The 21368-nt window shown below is 36.1% G+C and overlaps 1 protein-coding gene across 2 annotated transcripts in view; it reads left to right on the forward strand.

Moving 5' to 3' along the window:
- BCKDHB (branched chain keto acid dehydrogenase E1 subunit beta) overlaps nucleotides 1-21368 on the forward strand; it is a 214369-nt gene that overhangs the window by 47224 nt on the left and 145777 nt on the right. For both annotated transcript variants that reach the window (XM_055330823.1, XM_055330824.1), the window contains exons 5-6: nucleotides 467-622; nucleotides 3152-3260. In XM_055330823.1, the coding sequence (XP_055186798.1) occupies nucleotides 467-622; nucleotides 3152-3260 (265 nt within the window). The remainder of the gene's footprint in view (nucleotides 1-466; nucleotides 623-3151; nucleotides 3261-21368) is intronic.

Below are 21368 nucleotides of genomic sequence, written 5' to 3' on the forward strand. Positions count from 1 at the left end.
AGGTTTCATTTTACTATAGTTAAACATTTCTTTCTTCTTCTTTTTTTTTTTTTTTAAAGATTTAATTTATTTGAGAGAGAGTGAGCGAGCACAAGCAGGGGGAGGAGGGGCAGAGGGAGAGGGAGAAGCAGGTTTCCCACTGCGCAGGGAGCCTGATGTAGGGCACATCCCAGGATGCTGGGATCATGACCTGAGCCAAAGGCAGACACTTAGCCTAACCTACTGAGCCACCCAAGTGCCCCTATAACTGAACGTTTCTTAGTTTAAGTCCAAGAGGTGTTGACATTTTGCCTCCATTGTCCCACCTCTTATCATGGAGATTTTTTTTTGTCATCTTTGAGCTAATGCATTATGAGTTACTTTGTTATGGGCATATATTTAAAGATCTAATAAATGGTTAAGGAAATGGATGGAAATAAAGAACTCCTTGTGACCTGTCCTTCTTCTCCTCCCTCCCCCCCCCCAGATTGTTAATGAAGCTGCCAAGTATCGCTATCGCTCTGGAGATCTTTTTAATTGTGGAAGCCTCACCATCCGGGCCCCTTGGGGCTGTGTGGGCCACGGGGCTCTTTATCATTCTCAGAGTCCTGAAGCTTTTTTTGCTCACTGCCCAGGAATCAAGGTATCCTCATTTATGTACTTTATTTGATCTGTGTTGGATATTTCCATTTTGGTTCATTCTTTTAACTAATAGGCTTATCCAGAGGAAAGCAAACAGGATTTATGGAATTTATGTGAACTTAATTGTTTATTTTTAGAGAGAGTATTTATTTTAGATCAGCTCTCCAGTTCCCAGGTTTACAGAATATTCTTGTTGAAGTAGCACTGGCTTAACCCTGACATTAATTTCACAGACTTCAGAGAATGAGACAGAGAACATAGTTGGTTTAACTTACCCCTATTTCAAAGATGTTTCTTTCTAATCCAGCTTTCTCATTTAACTGATTCTGGATTAATTTTAATAAACCTACTGTTTAGTACATATTTTACCTCAAAGTTCAGAGGGTTAGGATTTTTGCTTCAGTTTAAAAGAAGCCTTTGTTATCCAGATGTTTTCCAGTCCAGGTAAGGTAATACTTGATCAAACAATTTTGAAGCATCTCTCTTTTAAAACCTTATATCTTTAAAGCCAGTAATTTTAAGTGTTCCACAATAGCTTAGGTCTTTTGATTAAAAAAGAAAAAAATGTGGCTTGTTTTGCATATTTTGTGTCTTAATTTTTTACATTATCTTTTCTATTTCTTTTTGCTGAAGAGCTTTCTAGGGATCACAATAGAAATACCTTTATCTTTCCCAGGACTGTATATATGTTGGATAACATGAATTGGTTGTAAACACATGTCTGTCTTATTTTTATTTTTTATACCAGAGCAAAGTCATAAAGTTTTTTTTTAGTTGAGTAGAGGTTGAATAATTTTTCAATGCAAGCCGGAAGTGATAGGTTCCAACAGAAGCCACATTTGAAGCTACATTTATTTTTGTGCTTAAATTGAACATTGATTCACATTTAAAGTTAATGTTCTTATCCAGCATTTTAAACGATTTTATTTATTTATTTTGAGAGAAAGAAAGAGAAAAAGAACGAATGAATGTTAAGCAGGGGAAGTGGCAGGCAGAGGGAGAGGGAGAAACATTCCCCACAGAGCAGAGAGCCCCAAAAGGGACTTATCCCAGGCTCTGGGATCATCACTTGAGCTGAAGGCAAACACTTAACCTTCTGAGCCACCCAAGCGCCCCTTACCCAGTGTTTTTTAAGAACAGATTTTCGTTCTTTTAATCTCCTAACTTTTCTCCACTTGCCCCTTTCCCTCTTTTTAATCCCAAATGAAAATAGTACAAAATGCTGAAAATACATGAGGAAAGCAGATGAAGAGAAACTAAAGGAACATAAAGACATTGTGTAGTACAGTAAGCAATGTGTTCAGCAGTCTGTTTTATAGAGAATTGTGAGATTTGTGTTATTTTTTAATTAAGAATCCCTTAGTTTAAAATAGTATAAAATTAACTTTGAAAGCCAAGCGTAATTTGTTTCAAGGAATCTTAGTTGAGTCTTTGAGATAAAATCAGATTTATTTTAATAACTCTTCCCATGTAACACTGACACTTATGCAGTTATTTAACTGTCATTAAAAACTAGACATAAGTTTGTGATTTGAGGCAAAAGGGTGTAGTAAGAGCTTAGGCTTAGGTGTCAGAACTGTGGAAGAATCCCTGGTATAGCAAGCAGTAAAACTTTGGGCAAGTTATTTGATCTCTCTTTTAATCCCTTGTCTCTCTTTCTAAATTGGGGAAAATAATAATAGTATGAATTGCTATGAAGAGTAATATCCATATAGAGTACTTGGCCCAGGTAACAACATGTGCCAACTGCTTTGATCATCTTCCTCATTGTCAAAGGCCTTCTCAAGATGGTCCTGGAGCCCATCCCTCTCAACTGGAAGTGGGAAATACCTACACTTTTCTTTTCTATTCTTTCTTTCTTTCTTTCTTTTTTTTTTTTAAGATTTTATTTATTCATGAGAGACACAGAGAAAGACAAAGGCAGAGGGAGAAGCAGGCTCCATGCAGGGAGCCTGATGTGGGACTTGATCCCTGGTCTTCAGGATCACACCCTGGGCCAAAGGTGGTGCTAAACCACTGAGTCACCCAGGTTGCCTCTACACTTTTTTTTTAGCTTTGCAATAACTGAACATTATAGTGCCCAGATCAGAACTCTCAGTGGATGATCCCTATGTTTCATGGGAAAGGAGGGGATTTTGGTATATTAAAATTGGAGAATAATTACATGCCCTTTGAAAGTAGCAGTAGAGTAATAGTGGAAAAGATTTTTCTATAGGTGAATATAAGATAGTGACAACTTTGCTTTTTATGTATTCCTTTTAGTCTGTGTATGCAAATTTAGCTTTTTAAGAGAGGAACAGTATCTTAGTTACCAGAATATGGTGGACATCTGATAAATACTTATTTAACAAATGGAATGTTGGGGGGATGGGGCAATATGTAAAATTTATAATGGTAATTAGGCTAAAAAAGATGATTTCTGTAACTAATAACAATTAGTTACTGAAATATCAACGCTTCTTATAAATGAGTTTACTGGGCTACAGTTTATACTGAAATTTTTGTTTAAAAAAAAAAATCTGTTTTGCAGGTGGTTGTACCCAGAAGCCCTTTCCAGGCCAAGGGACTTCTTTTGTCATGCATAGAGGATAGAAATCCTTGTATATTTTTTGAACCTAAAATACTTTACAGGGCAGCAGGTAAAGGTTTCCTTTATTTTGTATTTGTGGATATCTTTATGCATTTTGTTTTGCATAGCTCAAAAAAATGATAACCTTTTTATTTAATAATATTGATTTGTATTTTCCTTGTTTATAGAAGATTCTGATTGGTTTCTTCTGTATTTACTTTGTCTCTCACTGTTTTTATGTTAACTTTAGAGACAATCTAGCTGTTTTAGGTTCTGATTGTGGAGACAAAGGAGCAATGTGAAATGGTAGCAAGAATATAGGGACTATGTTTAGCTACATAGTAGATGCTTAATAAATGTAGGTTGAATGGAAAAGTGAATGAGTGCATTGTACCAAATAATATCAAATGTCCTTCTAGCTATTGGTCTTTCTCTGAATCAGGATACATTTGATAATGAAGGGTGCACTATCAGTGCTGTGGCATCGGGTCAATGCTGGAATGACTGTCTAAGGCAAATGGAGATGTTCAGTCACCCTACCATGAGCTCAGAATCTTAAATCTGGAACCATTCATCTGTGACTGCTTATTTATCACCTATAATGGAAATTTTAAATATCAAACAATTCTGTCTAAAGTACATTTTATTTTGAATATAAAGAACATTGCTTTGGTAAATCATTCTTTTTCTTGAATAGTTAAGCTTAACATTCTTTATTATATAATTTACATACAATAAAGTACACAGATATTAAGTGTTCAATTTGATAGATTTTTTTTGACAGTCTTACACATCTAGGGAAAAAATGTGAAAAACAAAATCTGGAGCAGTTTCAGGAAGCTCCTTCTGCCTCTTTCCTGGCAATTCCTCTTTTTCTCTACCTTAAGCTTAGCCACTTTGATTCTGTCCCTATAGATCAGTTGCACATGTTTTAGGGCTTCATAGAAACAAATCACACCATATATATTCTTTTGTATTTGCCTTCTTTGCTCTACCTAATGTTTTTGAGATTCATTCATGTTGTTGCTTGTTATCAGCAGTTTATGTCCTTTTCATTGCTGAATAATATTTCTATTGTATGAATATACTCACGATTTATCCATTCTCTTGTTGATGAACAAATGTCCATCATTGTTTTCAGTTTTTTCCTACTTTGTACAAGGCTGTTAGGGACATTCTTGAACAGGTGCTTTGTGAACATACTGTTTCTTTTCGTTTGAGTAATAAACATCTAGGAATGGAATTGTTGCATCACAAAGTAGGTGCACATTTAACTTGGTAAGAATCTACTGAAGAATTTTTCAAAGCAGTTATACCATTTTATGCTTCCATTGGAAATTTTTCAGAATTCCAATGCTCTTAAGTTAAACATATTTTAAATGGAATGTTTTCATTTTTTAGAAACTCTGTTGTGATCTATATCTCATAATGGAATTAAAAGTAACATAAGAATTTAAAGACTGGAGGTGAATAGGAAGACACGGATGGTGTACACCAAGTAGCTCTTTGATTGCTAATTGCTTTAGATATTCTGGGTATTATATTTGTAAGACCAACTGTGCAAGCTTATCAACTAATGCAGATTTTTTTCAGTACATATTTAATAAATAGTGAATAAGAAACTTAGAAAAGCAATATCCATTTTGTTGCAAATGTCAAAATCATGATTGGTAAAGGAAATGTGTAATGTTATAGGATTCCACCTAAGAGAGTGAGCTTGAGAAATTTGTTGTAGCCTTGGCACTGGGAGAGACTGTGAAAACACTCATCAGGAATGGGGCTCAAAGGTTTTCAGAAGTTTCCCAATGATTATGTGCCATTTCAAGGACTTTAATTCTGAATTTTTTCTTGACCTCTAGGGGCTCAGTAAAGAACAAAACAGAGGTTCTTTCACAGCTTGAGAGTTTCTCTGCAGAAGAAAGTAGTCTAGGAAAAAAGGGCTAGCCACCAAAACCTTTTATATCCATGTTTTTTCTAGAGTTGATCCCTGAGCCGGAAGCATTAGCCTCCTGGGAGCTTATTAGAAGTGCAAATTGTTCTCTGATTGGAGAAGGACAAACATTATATGGTTTCACTGATTTGGGGAATAAAAAAAAATAGTGAAAAGGATTATAGGGGAAAGGAGAGAAAATGAGTGGGAAAAATCAGAGAGGGTGACAAACCATGAGAGACTCCTAACTCTGGGAAACGAACAAGGGGTGGTAGAAGGGGAGATGGGCAGGGCGATGGGGTTACTGGGTGATGGGCACTGAGGGGGCCACTTGACAGGATGAGCACTGGGTGTTATGCTATATGTTGGCAAATCGAACTCCAATAAAAAAAATATACAAAAAAAAAAAAAGAAATGCAAATTGTTGGGCCTGGTTTCATGACTTGCTGAATTAGAACCTTGGAGTGTGAGACTCAAGCTGTCTCTTAGCAGCGCTCCAGGTGACTTTGACTCCAACTAAATTTTGAGAACCAGTGCTTCATATCAATTCTGAAGCAGTGACTAATTCTGCCTATTTCCATTTATCTTATTTTATTCTCGCTTCCTATATAGAATTCAGGATGCATTTTTGAGTCCGTAATCTGAAATGCTTTGTAGAAGACGTTTCTGTATTAACAATCACATATAGCAGTGAAAAAAGATACTTTAGATTTATCTCAAAGACCACTTAGAAGTGGTGGCAGTGGGAAGACTTTTAGTATCCATAGATAATAATTTAATAGGTTGACTCTTATTCCTGCATCCTTTTTTGAATTTTCAGCATACATTGGGGGAGTATAGAATAGAGTAGACCAAAGATATGAACCTTTACATTTAGAGTTCTTTTTTGTTTTGTTTTTTAAAGATTTTATTTATATATTCATGAGAGACACAGAAGCAGAAACATAGGCAGAGGGAGAAGCAGGCTCCCCTTGGGCAGCTCGATATGGGACTCAGTCCCAGGACCCCAGGATCACATCCTGAGCCAAATGCAGATGCTCAACCACTGAGCCACCCAGACATCACACATTTTGAGTTTTTTTAAAGGAGTTCACAGATGTATTTTAAATACTAGGCTGACAATCCTTTGCAAAAATAATTGGGAGTTGTATTCTTTACATGATAGCCCATTTAGGTTAATTACTAAGTAATCTTAATTAAACAGAACATACTCCTATATAAGTAAAGAAAACTTTTGAGTATAATACAATGTTTATAAAATCTATGCATTTAAGTACTTATATTTTATTTACAGAATGACCTCTTCAACATAGATAAATCTGTGAAGTAGAGGATTCTGAAAAGTTAGATATGTTATTTAGGCTAACAGTAAATCCATATATGACACTAAGAGATGGAAATTGATTTCTCTCTCCCATAAATATCAAGGTACCAGAATCCTTCTGTCTGATTTCTCTGTTGTCTTTGTGACTTTTGCTTCTGGTCCCAGGGGACTGTTCTGCTCCCATCATCACAGAAACATTTCAGGCATGAGGAAGGATGGGGTGGGGAGGGGAAGAGAATTCTCCTTCTCTTAAAGGAATGACTTGGAAATTGCACATATTAAATCTCTGCACATTACATTGGTCAGAACTTCATCATGGTGCCACCACCCAGTCACAAGGGAGGTTGAAAGAAGTCGTCTTTAACTTAGTGCCCCACTAAGTTTTATTGTGCGACAATGGGAGATGGTTATTAACGACTACCAGTATCTGCCACAGTTGCTTGTATGGAAGAAGGAGGAAAGAGAACTGAGCAATAGTGATTATTTACCCTTTGGACCCATAGTCTAAGAATCTATTTCAGAGATAGACTGATAAAAGTCTGAAAAAAATATTAATTGCAGCACTATTTATAAGAGCAGGGACTAGAAACAACCTATCTGTCTATTACTAGGGGATTTGGGGTTGCTTGAATAAGCTAAGTTACATATATCTGATGGATTATATTGCAACTCTTTAAGGAATGAGCCCTCTAGATACTGCCCTATCAGTCAAGGTTTGATCAGAGATGCTGCACAGAAGATCTAATGAAGATTATATAGCCATAACATATATCATGATAGAAGCTGATTAGTCTATGAAAATTGTTTCTTCTGTGTTTGGTGCTGTCTGCTGAAATCTATAGGGTTGACTGTCGGGCAGGAAAGATGGACATGAAGTAGGGGATGATTAGGACAAACAAGAACATTGGATTGGAATCCAAGGGACAGTCTGGAACTGATTAACAACTGTCTCTTACTACCTCCAGACCTTAGTGGGGGAAAAGACTGATCATTAGACTGGGCTGGAAGGCTTTACCAGCTTGCCTAAGAAATAGTGAGGGCCTGACTTAGCAGTGGGAGATAGGTTAGCAATTTCTTAGACTGTGTCAACTACTTGGCTTCTAAATGAATTTTAGGGGTGGGGGGAAAGAAGAGGGAGGTATTGAGTAAGGATAGGATAAGATTCCCTTGTCTGATGATAATTGAATGGTAGATTAGATACCCTAAAATGAATGGTTGGTATCCATGTGTGTATTTATTTTAGATGTATACTAAACTGGCACAGAAAAAAAGAAAATATAATCAAGAAAAAACTCCCTCTGGTTTAACCAGAAATTATAAACCAAGGGAGAATTAGCTGAACGATAAAGCCAAAGAAATTAGCAGAATATAATTTAGAGAAACAAAGAAAAGGAAAGTATGAGAGAGGTGTTGAATAGGAAGGGAGAATGAGAAGGCCTAAATATATTTGAGGAACAGGAGAGTGGATTTTCTAATAATGTTCATTAATAGAATTTTGTTGATGGAGAAGTAATGCCCTGGCATATTGTGCCATTGTAACTAGGTTGGTGTGATAGATAATTTCAGAAAAGTACCATCTGTTACTTTTTCCTCCTGCAGAATCATTAAGGTAATCTGTTATTTCCCCAAATTTGAGTCATGATCTATATATAATTCCCCAGATATTTATAGGATACAAGGTAAAAAATTCCTTAGGAAGCCAAAATAATTTGATATCTATAAAAGTTAACTGGCTAACTCAAAGAATTTTCCAATAATGTATCATTCTATTTACATTATTTATGTTATTAAATGCTGTTTGAGATTGATTTAATTGTAGAGGCTTTAGCTCAGAGTTGTAGTGCACAGCTCTCTCTCGCTTTTTACCATCTATTAGTCCCTTATTTTCCTGCTAAGACCTATTCTTCCCATGGCCACTGTTCTTACCCCACTCTCTGTTGCTCTAAAGGCCAGTCATCATATCTGATGGGTCCCCGCAGTGGATATGAGGCACAAACCCAGGTATTCTGAGATTGCGTGTATGAGACAGAGCTGCACTTCCCTTTTTTTAAATTTTTTTTTAAATTTATTATTCATGAGAGACACACAGAGGCAGAGACATAGTCAGAGGACTATGCATGGAACATGCATCTCTCTGCATGGAGCCTGATGTGGGGACTCGATCTCAGGACCCTGGAATCATGACCTGAGCCAAAGGCAGATGATGCTTAACGACTGAGCCACCCAGGTGCCCCAGAGCTGCACATTCTATGGGTGATTTGCCCAGAATGACATGAGACTGGGTCTAGTGACAACTTAGTGAATGATGGTCTTTAGTAGAAGATTGTGGGAAGGAGGGGGAGAAATAAAAATGAAAACTGAAAATCCTCACTATTTTATTCTTTAGGTTCTTAAAGTTCCTTGAGTTACTCAAGTTACTCTTATTCCTTTGAACTTCCTCTGTGTAGATGGAAGGATCTGAGGGAAACCTATTAATCTCATTTTTAGGTTTAATCTCCTTTGGTTTCCAGTCCTCTGTAGACTTTACTAATAAAAATAGGTAATCTTGACTGCTGTACTACATCATCTTGGTGATGAAGTAGTGAAGATGAAGATATCCCTAGTTTGATTAGTACAATCAACTTAATATAAATGCTATTTTTGTCCTAATGGCTGAAGTAGGAGCCCTATCTGTTTATGCATAATATAATTTACTTCATAAGGTTGTTGAGAGGATTGAATTGGATAATCCATGTGTGTAACTGCCTTATCTTTAAGCGTCTTTTGAACACTTAAGTGCTAACATAGTGCTATATTGCATAGATGGGAGGACTATTTTAATTAATCTCCATAACAACCTTATCAAAAGAAAATGGAACCATGACCATTTTATAGATGAGGAACCCCTGGGCATTAGGGAAGTCAGTCAACTTGTTCAAAGCTACACAGCTAGGTTTCAAACCCAGTTTGTCTGCTTCCAGGGTATTGGGTGTCTGTGTGGCACCAGTGGTTCCATTTGATCTTCACACTATGGGGTGGTGTTATCCTGAGACTGAAGTTGAGAGTTTTAAAAAAAAATTGCTCACAGAGGAATAAGTGATAGCTTTAAACCAAGATGTTCTGACCCCAGAGGCTGCCTTCTTTCTAATATTGCCCAATTTGGGGTCTCATTTAAACTTTATTGAATGAAGGGTATAAATAGAACTTTCTCTAGCATCCTAGTTTCATGCCAAGAAATATGCCATTTTAAAGATTTACCCACAAAATTAAAATGATCTACTTTGCAATTGAGTGGAAATATGTCATCAGTAGCCATGCTTTTTTTTTTTAACAAGGTCTTTTAAAAAATATTTTATTTAAAAAAAATTAAAAAAATAAAAATAAAAAATATTTAAATTCAATTTGTCAACATATAGTATAACACCCAGTGCTCGTTCCATCAAGTGTCCTCCTTAGTGCCTGTTACCCAGTTACTCCATCCCTCCACCATCCTCCCCTTCTGCAACACTATGTTCGTTTCTCAGTCATGAGTTTCTCATGGTTTGTTTTCCTTTCTATTTTTTTCCCCATTCAGTTTCCCTCTTTTCCTTTATAGTCCCTTTCACTATTTCTTATATTCCACGTGAGTGAAACCATATGGTGACTGGCTTATTTCATTCAGCGTAATACCGTCCAGTTCCATCCACATTGATGTAAATGGTAGGTATTCATCTTTTCTGATGGCTGAGTAATATTCCATTGTCTGAATATGTACTGCATTGATTTCTTCATTGGCATAGGATTAATTTGCTTCTTTGAAAGTTTTGAAAACTATATATATCACAATTCAGTAAGGTTATAGGGAGGTTTGGGAGCCTGTGCTTCATGCATTCTTTAAGGGACCTAATCCTGTGTCCCGAGCTGGAGGCCAAGCAGCAGAGAAATGTCTCTGCCTACATTTTGAGGAGAGGGGGTGACAGTGCATAGCATTGTCTTGTCACAGCTCTTGACCTCTCTGATTGCCTCCTTTGGGGCCTGGTTCATGTACTGTTCTGTATCTTTAACATCTGTGTTGAGGTGACTCTCCACATGTCTGGTCTACAACATATAGAAAAGATTTCTTTCAGTACAGCCATTAACTTTTAGAACTACAAAGATGAAAGTAAAAATCGGTAATACATTCTTTTATACAGTGATTTTCTTGAATTTTGTTTCTATTTATTTTGAATATAAAATAAATGTAGAACTTGTATCTTCTAAATTTGGAAAGAAAATATCTCCATATTCTAATTTCAATACTTAAATGCAATTAAACTTTCAAAAAATGGCAGAGGTATATCTAGAAAAGACAGATCTGTAGAAGAGCAATCTAGACAGTGTCAAACATGTACAAAATAGTTATCATTCAAAAAGAAAATGAGTCAGTGTGACATTAGGTATAGGCATCTTGTGGAGAAACTTTGCTTTTATCCCTTTTGAGCTTTTTGGTTTTATTTAATTGAAATTGATTCATGACATCAGTGATAATGAAGTAAACAGCTTTCATCTGTGGTTCTAATGGGGAAAAAAAGACTAAAAGCCTCACAGTGTTTCATTTCCAGGATTCAGATGACCCTTTCAGGCAAAAATAGGTCATAATGGCACTGAGGGGGCTTTTCCTTTCTTTTTTTTTTTTTTTCTTTCCTTAGTAAATACATTGATTGTATATGAATCCATATGTTCTGAGGAGAAGAAAATTGTTTTAAGTACTTCTTGAGTGGTAGGAGACTTTAAAAATGTTTTTGCCCAGTATATGTATACATGAAAGAATATTTGCTTTTTAAATTTGTTTTGGCTGGCATCATGAAGTGGATCTTGATGCAGCGAGTACATATCTATATACTAATAATGAGACTGAAGAATGAGAAATGAAGGAATTGATTCCATTTACAATTGCACCAAAAACTGTAACATACCTAGGAATAAACCTAACCAGAGAGGTAAAGGATCTGTACTCTGATAACTGCAGAACATTATGAAAGAAATTGAGGAAGACACAAAGAGATGGGAAAACATTCCATGCTCATGGATTGGAGGAAGAATAAATATGAAAATGTCTGTGTTACCCAGAGCAATTTTCATATCCAATGCAATCTTTATCAAAATACCGTGGACTTTCTTCAGAGTTGGAACAAATAATCCTAAGATACGTATGGAACCAGAAGAGACCCTGAATAGCCGGAGGACTGTTGAAAAAGAAAACCAAAGCTGGGGGCATCATGATGCCTGACTTCAAGCTGTAATACAAAGCTGTGATCCTCAAGAAAGGATGGTACTGGCACAAAAATACACATAGGTCAAGGGAAGAGAATAGAGAACCCAGAAATGGACCCTCAACTCTATGGTCAACTAATCTTCAACAAGGCAGGAAAGAATATCCCCTGGAAAAACGACAGTCTCTTCAATAAATGATGTTGAGAAAGTTGAATAGCTTATACTGCTTTTTAACATTTTAGGGATTAGGATTTTTAACTTCCTGCTAGGATCTAGCTATTTTATGGCCCCTTATTTTCCGCTACATGTGCCATTCCTTCCTCATCATAGTCAAACTTCTCCTCAATGTCTTCATAGACTTGCAAGTGTGATTTTTTTTTTGTCAGATCATTAGTGTTCACATTACTGTGATCATCATATTGACATGATTTACAACTGAGCAAAAAAAAGTGGGGGAGGGGAGCATCTTATTTCCTTATTGGTATACAACTCTGTCTTCTCTGGACCAAATCATGTTTTCCTTTTCTCATGTTTCCGTTGTCAGTAAAATCCCTAATTTCCTCAATATAACCTGTTTTCATTATGTTTGGACACATTAGGTGGCCAATCAGGTTTTTCTTTTTCCCGTAGGCCTTTTTCTGCTTTGGGGCAATCCAATAAACTCTGCATTAAGAATGTGGATTCTGGAACCAGATTACCTGAGTTTGAAGTGCTGGCTCTATTCCCTACTGAGCTGGCTGACCTTTGGCACACTACCTATGTTTCAGTCTTGCCTATCTGCTTACTGAAAACTCCTGAAAAAATACAAAAGAGAAGATAAAAGGAGGACATGAATCCATTACCTAACTACTGTTGACTTTTTGTTGAATATACTGCCAGACTTTTATCTGTACTTAAGATTTTATTTATTTGTTCATATGAGAGAGTGAGAGAGACAGAGACCGAGATATAGGCAGAGGAAGAAGCAGGCTCCATGCAGGGAGCCTGATGTGGGACTCGATCTTGCGACTCCAGGATCATGCCCTGGGCTGAAGGCAGGCGCTAAACCACTGAGCCACCCAGGGATCCCTTATGTGTACTTTTAAACGAATATTATTACTCTGTTTATTTCAGTGTTTGCTTATTTGATTACAAGAGAAATTAGGTATTCCATATTTGTTCTTTACGACCTAGTTCTGTGGACTTCTAAACCTTGTGGAGTAGCATTTATTGTAAACCTAAAGCAAGCAGGGGGGCACCTGGGTGGCTCAGTGGTTAAGCATCTGCCTTTGGCCCAGGGCATGATCCTAGGATCAAGTCCTGCATCAGGCTCCCCACAGGGAGTCTGCTTTTGTCTCTGCCTCTCTCTGTGTGTCTCATGAATAAATAAATAAAATATTTTTTTTAAAAAAAAGACTGTTCAAACTTTTATGTTCACTAGTAAATTATATAGATATTTCCATTAGGTTTGACACATTTGTTGTTAGTGTTATTACAAGATGTTTATGGTCTTTTTTGCCATTATGATTGGTATTTTTTTTCATTACGTATTTCTAATACTTTTTATTCATGGTATATAGAAAAGCTATTGATTTTTGTATGTTAATACTACATTTGGAGACCATACTCAATTCTCTAATAACATTTTAGTTAAATATCTTAGGCTTTCGAGGTGGAAAATCTTTTACAGCTAATGATAAAGCTTTCATTTCCTAATAATTGATGAGACATTTATTGTTATTGTTGTTATTATTATAAGGGTATCTCCTGCTTTCTTAACAGGGGCCCTGGTCAGTACTCTTTATCAAGTTAAGGGAATATCTCTTTATTTTTAAATTGAAGGCTCATTCCTCTTGTTTCTCCCAAGGTGTTGAATTTTATCAGGTTCTTTCTAGATATCTGATGATACGATTATATGGTTTTTCTTTTCTTTTTTTTTTAAGATTTTATTTATTTATTCATGAGACACACACACACACACACACACACACACACAGAGTCAGGGAGAAGCAGGCTCCATGTAGGGAGCCTGACCTGGGACTCTATCCCAGGTCTCTAGGATCAGACCCTGGGCTGAAGGTGGCGCTAAACCGCTGAGCCACCCGGGGGTGCCCTCTTTTTTTTTTTTTTTTTTTTTTAAGTTAGTTTAAAGATTTTATTTATATATTCATGAGATACAGAGAGATGCAGAGGGAGAAGCAGGCTCCATGCAGGGAGCCCGACATGGGACTTGGTCCCAGGTCTCCAGGATCGGGCCCTGGGCCGAAGGCGGTGCTAAACTGCTGAGCCCCACCAGGCTGCCCTTTTTAAAATTAATTAATTAATTAATTAATTAATTGATTAATTAATTAATTTATTGAGAGAGAACACAGGCAGAGGAGAGGGAGAAGCACGCTTCCCATGGAGGAGGGAGGGGCTTGATCCCGAGACCTTGGGATCATGACCTGAGCTGAAGGCGGACGCTGGATGGCAGAGCCACACAGGTGCTCCTGGGTTTTCTTTGAGCTCTTGATGACGTGTAGTTCATGAACCTATTTTCTGATGTTTCAATCCTTGTATTCTTGTGATAAATTCTACTTTATCATGATGCATTATTGCTTTTAACATTGCTGGATTCAATTGAAGATTTAAAAAACCTTTATGTTCTTAGATAAAATTGGACCTTTTTCTCTTTACATGTATGAACACAGGCATGTGTTTATATGTCAAATTGGTGTATTGTTTTCTTTCCTTCAAAATCAGAAGTTATGCAAGTCTGATTCCAGAATTAGAAGCCTTGTCTAGTTTAAGAATCAGAGTTGTTCTAGTCTTGTAGAATGAACTGGCATGCTTTCTTTTTCTTTGTTCCAGATGCACTGAATAACTAGAAATTATCTGTTCTGTAAGGTTCAGTATAATTTGCTTGTAAAGCTGTCTGGTCTTGTGACTTTTGGTACACATCTTTGACTTTCTTTTTAGTATCTCCTATGATTGTTAGGCTCCTACTTATTCTTGAGTAAATGTTGGTCATTTATATCTTTGTTTATTATACTTTTTCTTTGGATTTTCAAATTTAGTAGTATAAAACTTTTATTTCCTAGTATCATTTTATTAAATATATTAATACATGTAGACTATTTATGATAATGCCTGACTGATAATTAATGCTTTATAAATATTAGTAGTGCATGAAAGGATGTTTTGTATTATTTAAAAAATCTCCAGTGGATTTATTTTAACACCCGTAAGCATAAATCTTTATTTAGGCTGTTGAGCCTTGAGCACAACTCAGTGTTCAAATTCAGGAGCGAAAGAAGGGTAAATATTTCATAGAGCTTTAGTAAGAGAGGTCTGTCAACATTCAACCAGTTTCAGGAATAGTTGGTCCAAAATGGTTTTGTGAAGAGGGGGTAATTGAACCTGTGGCTTAATATCTGTTGGTTGGGCAATTCAGACTTTGCAAGAAGGTGAAAAACAGTTGTTGGGTCTATGGTCCTATGAAGGCCACTGTAGGACATTTTTAATCCTTCAGGGACTCTTACAGATTATTTAGGATTGTTAACATATCCTAGCATATTTGGATGTGCATGTATTCTGTGAAATCAAGCCAAGAACCTTCTACTTTTGATAATAGGCCGTTCCTAATGTTTCTCAAAATGTCTACAAAAGCAGATATTTAAAAGTCAAAGATCGACTTACATATGACAGTGTCCTTTATGAAGAAAGTTAAAATAGAAAATTTCCAATTAAACCTCACCTTGTAGACCTGGTTGTTGATGACAATCAGACAGTGATATTAACACTACCCAAACCAAACTGTTGATTAGCAGATGGGGTGTTTTTAGCTAACATTTTCATAGTTGATCTAAAGAATTTCAAATTTGGAATAAAAGGCACACACTCCTTTAGAAGTTTTTATCTTCAATGTATATAAATGTGTGTTGAGCAAAAGCTAAAGATTTATAAATTGCCTCTACTTAACAGGTTAAGTAGGTTGTAAAGACTAAATTTTTAAGACCATTAGGGTTACATTTAGTATATTTTCACATATTTTTACCTTTCACAAGTAGAAATAAAGGGTTTGGGTTTGTAAAAATTGCTTCTGGGAAAACTTATTGGTAACTGGAAATTATTTTACCAGTACTCTTAGCATTCCTCAGTGTTGTACTTGAATTTATGGATTCTACCTAATTTATCCTTTTTAAAAAAACTCTAGCACTAAATATAGCTTGGGGTTATGAAATGATTATTAAATGTTATTTGACTTAAACCGCTAGACTACAAATCATAGTTTCTGGCTATATGAATATGCCTGGAGTCCTTCATAATTTTAATCCATAAAATCCATAGTTTTAATCCATAATTTGATATGAAGGGATTTATACAGAAGAAAAATACAGATTTCTAATGGAGAAATGACACACTGTGCAACACAGACGCTGATACTGGGTGATATGTATGTGGAGATTTTAAAGAATATTTGTATTATGGATTATAAAGCCCGTTTGGTATCTAAAAAATTAGTTTGAGAAAATGAGAGTGAATTGCTGGAGGTCAATGAGAAATCTAGATTTAATACTTGGTTCATCTGCAGGAAAATAGCAATTATTTATTTTAAAGATTATATTTTTAATATTTAAAAATGTACACACAGTGTTCCCTTTTTAAAAAATATACAATTGGCTGCTTTTGGTTTTTAAGGCTTATGGTGAGGATCAAGCTTGATCTGTGTTCATACTTGATACTGCTACTAAAATCCACTTTGGGCAGATTTCTATACAATTTATCATGTTGGTTATGAGCCTGGGCCTCAGAGTTACCACTTACTGTATTATGACTTCACTGAGTTACTTAGTATCTCTCAGCCTCAGTTTATTTATCTGTAGAACCAGAATAAATCCAGTATCATTTGTATTGAGTTGTGAGGATGAAATGAGGTGATACATTTAAATGTATCAGGTGTCAGGTACAGAATGGGCTCAAATGTTAGCTTTTTTTGATTATTAATATATTTAGGTTCCCTTTATTTCTCATCAAAGATTACGTTTTCTTCTTTTAAATGTTTTTTTGTGGGATCCCTGGGTGGCGCAGCGGTTTGGCGCCTGCCTTTGGCCCAGGGCGCGATCCTGGAGACCCGGGATCGAATCCCACGTCGGGCTCCTGGTGCATGGAGCCTGCTTCTCCCTCTGCCTATGTCTCTGCCTCTCTCTCTAGCTCTGTCTCTGTGTGACTATCGTAAATAAATAAAAATTAAAAAAAAAATAAATGTTTTTTTGTAATGTAAACCTGTTGTATATTTGTCCATTGCCTCTTATCCTCACACTTGCCCTTCTGAATTTTCCTCTGCAATGCTGGGGTTGAAAACTAGTAAAGTGTATTTTCTTGATCCCCTGCCTCTCTCAGTTCCAGTTAGATTGTCAGTAGAGACCACTTGGGATAGTTGAGGAAGTGGGATGAAGGGGGAAAGGAGCCATTGTGGGACTGGTGCTGGTGATTGACAAGACTGTGCTCTGCCTGCCATTGTTCTGCAGCCTTGGTAATATGGGGTCTTTAGTGGGGATTGTGTGGCTCTGCAGCAGCCCCTGGCAGTTTCAGTATTATTAGTGGCTCCTGTAGACTACTGAGGCTAGCCCAGGGGTTTTATATCTTCCTGACCTCTGGGTTACATTATTTTACCATGCTACTCAGCACCCCCCCCGGCCCCCCCGTAACATCTTTGTAACCAATTTCCTGAATTAAATTCTAGAGAGGCTTCTGTTTTCCTGATTGGCTGCTGATTCATGAAGTCATCAGCTGCCATTCAGTATTCCATAATTCAGTGATGAATTTCGCAGGATGACAAACATCACATAGTTTCTATGTGTCTTTCTTATCCTAAAAATAATTATCTTTTGTCAATGTGCTCCATTGCCCTTTTGACATTCTGTTTATTCTCTGCATTTAAGAAGCTGGTGGACAGCAGCTAATTCTCCCTGTCTAGTGGGAACTGTAGCTCCTTGTGGGTCATATGGTATTTATGATAACTAAGGGACTTAAGATACCAAAAACATAATGCAGAAAATATCTATAACAAAACTTCAATGTTTTAAAGTCATCTGCCCAATTTAAGGTACTATATTTTATTGATTCTGAGATCTCTGTCACCTCCACATTTTAACGTCTCCAAAATTGGAATATGGCTTAAAACCAATGGCAGTCATCTTTCCAGTGGCCAGTAATTGCTGTTACCTAGTCAGGTATAAATATCAAAATCCCCAATCAGCACCAATACCTACAGAATATCAGATCCACAGCTTAGAATAAAGTTCCAGAGACACTAGAGAAGTGTCCTTTTAACAATGAGGGTTTCAAATGGTCATGATGGGTAGGTCAGGCAAAGTGGAGAATCCTAATTTAACAGTCTTTGGAAGCAGGAGTCAGAAATAGACTGTTCTAAATACTGAAGCTAGCTTTGGATCCATTTAAGAAAGTGCTTTTTCGCCGTTGTGCTTGCTGACACAGAAAGTGCTATTCTGTGAAGAAACATGGACACTGATGATTATAAGTTAGAAGATGAATGAGAAAAATTAGCTTCTAAAGGTTGAAGAGTTTTAGGAATAGCTTAACCAATTTATTTTGCTTGTGTTTTGTTATGTTCGTAGAAGGGTGATATGTAATAAAACCTATGCTTGATTAAATCTAAACTTTTTTTGATAAGAAAATAATTATAAACAGTATCAGTTTAATTGGTGGTTTTCTCCTAGCAGTTCATAAAATAATGACATATCTTACATTTGACAGTGAATTAATGTTTTCCTTTTCTGTCTCGATATAATTCTTTGTTAGGTGATTTTTTTTTCTTTTCAACTCTCCATGTGCTGTTGGAGAATGGCTTTAAAATAGTGCCATTAAATTCAGCATTTAATTATTTTCTTTTCCATTTTGCCATTTACCATGTTAGAGTCATTCATAGGAATGGAGTTTACCCATGTGTAGCTCCTTGCTATAGAAAATGCATTGAAAAATATTTACAAAAGAAATGATAATGTATTAAACATGAAAGAGGGACAACTAGTAAAATTGCAGATGGGAGAACTTTTGTTAAATTATTAAATGCTGCATACTAAAAGAGTCCATGGAGAAAATACTGTGTCATTGCAAAAATTGAACAAGATTTATTACAAAGTGGTTAAATTTTAGTGTATATGTTAAGTGTACGGATGCATATTATGTGATATCATCAGTCTCAAAGCTTTTTTGTTACATGAAATGATAGGAGAACATAATGAGGTTAATTTTGAAGTTGTGTAAGGAATAGGATTGTTCCTTTATCATATCCTTACTTTTGTGATATGTTTGCAAACTAGTCTGAAAAGAAACCTAATTTGTCTCATTACACACACAAAAAATTAGAAATGTGGCATTTTTTCAGATTAATTATCAAGAAAAAGAATTAGAGTGCCTTAGAGTTGAAGTAAGTCCAGGGCTTCTTATGTAATCTTGCTTGTCACTATGTTCTCAATATCACTATCCAGTTAAAAATAATAGGTCTTGGGATCCCTGGGTAGTGCAGTGGTTTGGCGCCTGCCTTTGGCCCAGGGCGCGATCCTGGAGACCCGGGATCGAATCCCACGTCGGGATCCGGTGCACGGAGCCTGCTTCTCCCTCTGCCTGTGTCTCTGCCTCCCTCTCTCTCTGTGTGACTATCATAAATAAATAAATAAATAAGAATAAAAAAATGTTTAAAAAATAATAGGTCTTACTTTTCAATAGTATTTCGGCAATAAGAAAACATGACCTTTTAAAATAATAACACTAATGATTTTAAGATTTCAAGTGTTTTTGTATCTCCATGTGACAAGTCTCCTGGTTACATGCTAGAGACTTGCTGATTCTGACATGATGTATTTATGATTAGACAGCTTGACGGGTTATTGGTTTTTATTTAGCAGTCAAGAGTCTCCAACAAAAAACTGACATGCACAGATAATGAATTGATGTCTTCCCATCTTTTTGTCTCTGTGTGGTCAGAACTTTGGTTAAGTTCATCCAGGTAGATGAGGTCACATGGACAGTACCAGATGAAGCTGCACTCCTTTTGCAATTGGATAGCTTTATTAGTAACCTCATTTCTGTTTGTACTGATATTTCTGAAAGCAGAGCTTGTTTCACAAGACAGTATGAGTCTACAGTGCCTCTGTCATGACTGGTATTTAGCTCAATTTCCCATAGTTGGTTTTTGGTGACGTTGATAATTTTGCATACTTGTTCATCAGGTTCTACCATATTTTCCCAGAATCGGTGGGAGACCTAAAGAAGATGGGTCAGCCCCCTCTTAAAAAATTTAATGTTAATATTTTGTTAAACTTTTCATTTTGAAATAAATTTAAACAGAAATGTTGCAAAAAGAGTACAAAAAATTTTTACATACCCCCTACTGAGCTTCCCTGGATGTTAATCTCATAAGTAACTGTAGCAATAATGATCAAAACCAGGAAATTAACAGTGACCCAAAACTGTTAAAACTCCTCCAACATCTAATCCAAATTTCATCAGTAGGCCTGCTAATGTCCTCTTTCTGGATCAGGATCCAATCCGGAGTCTTCACTTACTGATGTCTTCTTAGTCTCCTTTATTTTGGGACAGACCATTCCTTTGTCTTTTTTGTCTGTTGTGATCTTCACATTTGGTCTGCTCTTTTATAGAATGTCCCTCAATCAATCTTTCTGATGTTTCTTTAAGATTAAAATTCAGGTTTATGTAGCTATTTGGTAAGGATACCACTGAAGTGATTCTGTGCCCTTCTCAGAGCATCACGTATGATGACACATGGTGGTGTTCTTAGCTTGTTTGTTTTGACTTTTCTATTATTCATGTATAGTGCCCTCCTGCTTAGAAAGGTAACTTTTTGCTTTTGTGCATCACATTATTTTCATTTTTCAGAACCACAACATTTTTTTGTGGTTTTCTCTGTTTGCTCTTCTAAGAGACTTCTCTGGTTTACTCCCGAGTGGTATTGAGGCTTATGATGCTAGTTTATGCTGTCCACACATGATCCCAGTGATCACCATGGGTTAATTAGTATCACCATGGGTTAATTAGTATGAAAAGTTTAGCACTTAATTATTCTTTATTGAAAGTTAATTTTGTCTTTTAATTAGATAGTAATATAACAACCATTGTAATCACAACTTATTTAGACAAATAATACTGTTAACAGTGTATTGATTTGGTCTTGCTTTAGATTTTCAGTAATTTGAGGTGAAGAAGTGAGGGAGATATTGAATACAACTGTATTTGGGGAATAATTTGAAAATAATTACCAGAAGAGATTACATTTGCTCTTCTATTCATAGATTTTCTCATTTCCAACATCAATATTAAAATGAAGGGGGACCTGGGTGGCTCAGTGGTTGAACATCTGCCTTTGGCTCAGGTCGTGATCCCAGGGTCCGGAGATCGAGTCCCGCATCAGGCACCCCACAGGACTGGTCTCTGCCTCTCTTTCGGTGTCTCTCATGAATAAATAAATACAATCTTAAAAAAAATAAAATGAATTGTTAATGTAGAAGTGAAAATTATCAAAGTATGACCATAATTAGTAGCCTCATCTGAAAGGTTATTTGGAAAAATAACAATTGTAATATAGAGATCTTGGTTGATAGTTAAATATCAGTTTTATACAGAAAATAATAATAGGAGTAAGAATAAATGTTCCTAGAATGAAAACTTTCTCTGTAGTTTTAATGACTTTATCATTGAATTATTTCAAATTA

Source organism: Nyctereutes procyonoides, unplaced genomic scaffold, assembly GCF_905146905.1.
Source record: "Nyctereutes procyonoides isolate TBG_1078 unplaced genomic scaffold, NYPRO_anot_genome, whole genome shotgun sequence".
NCBI classification, from domain to species: Eukaryota; Metazoa; Chordata; class Mammalia; order Carnivora; family Canidae; genus Nyctereutes; species Nyctereutes procyonoides.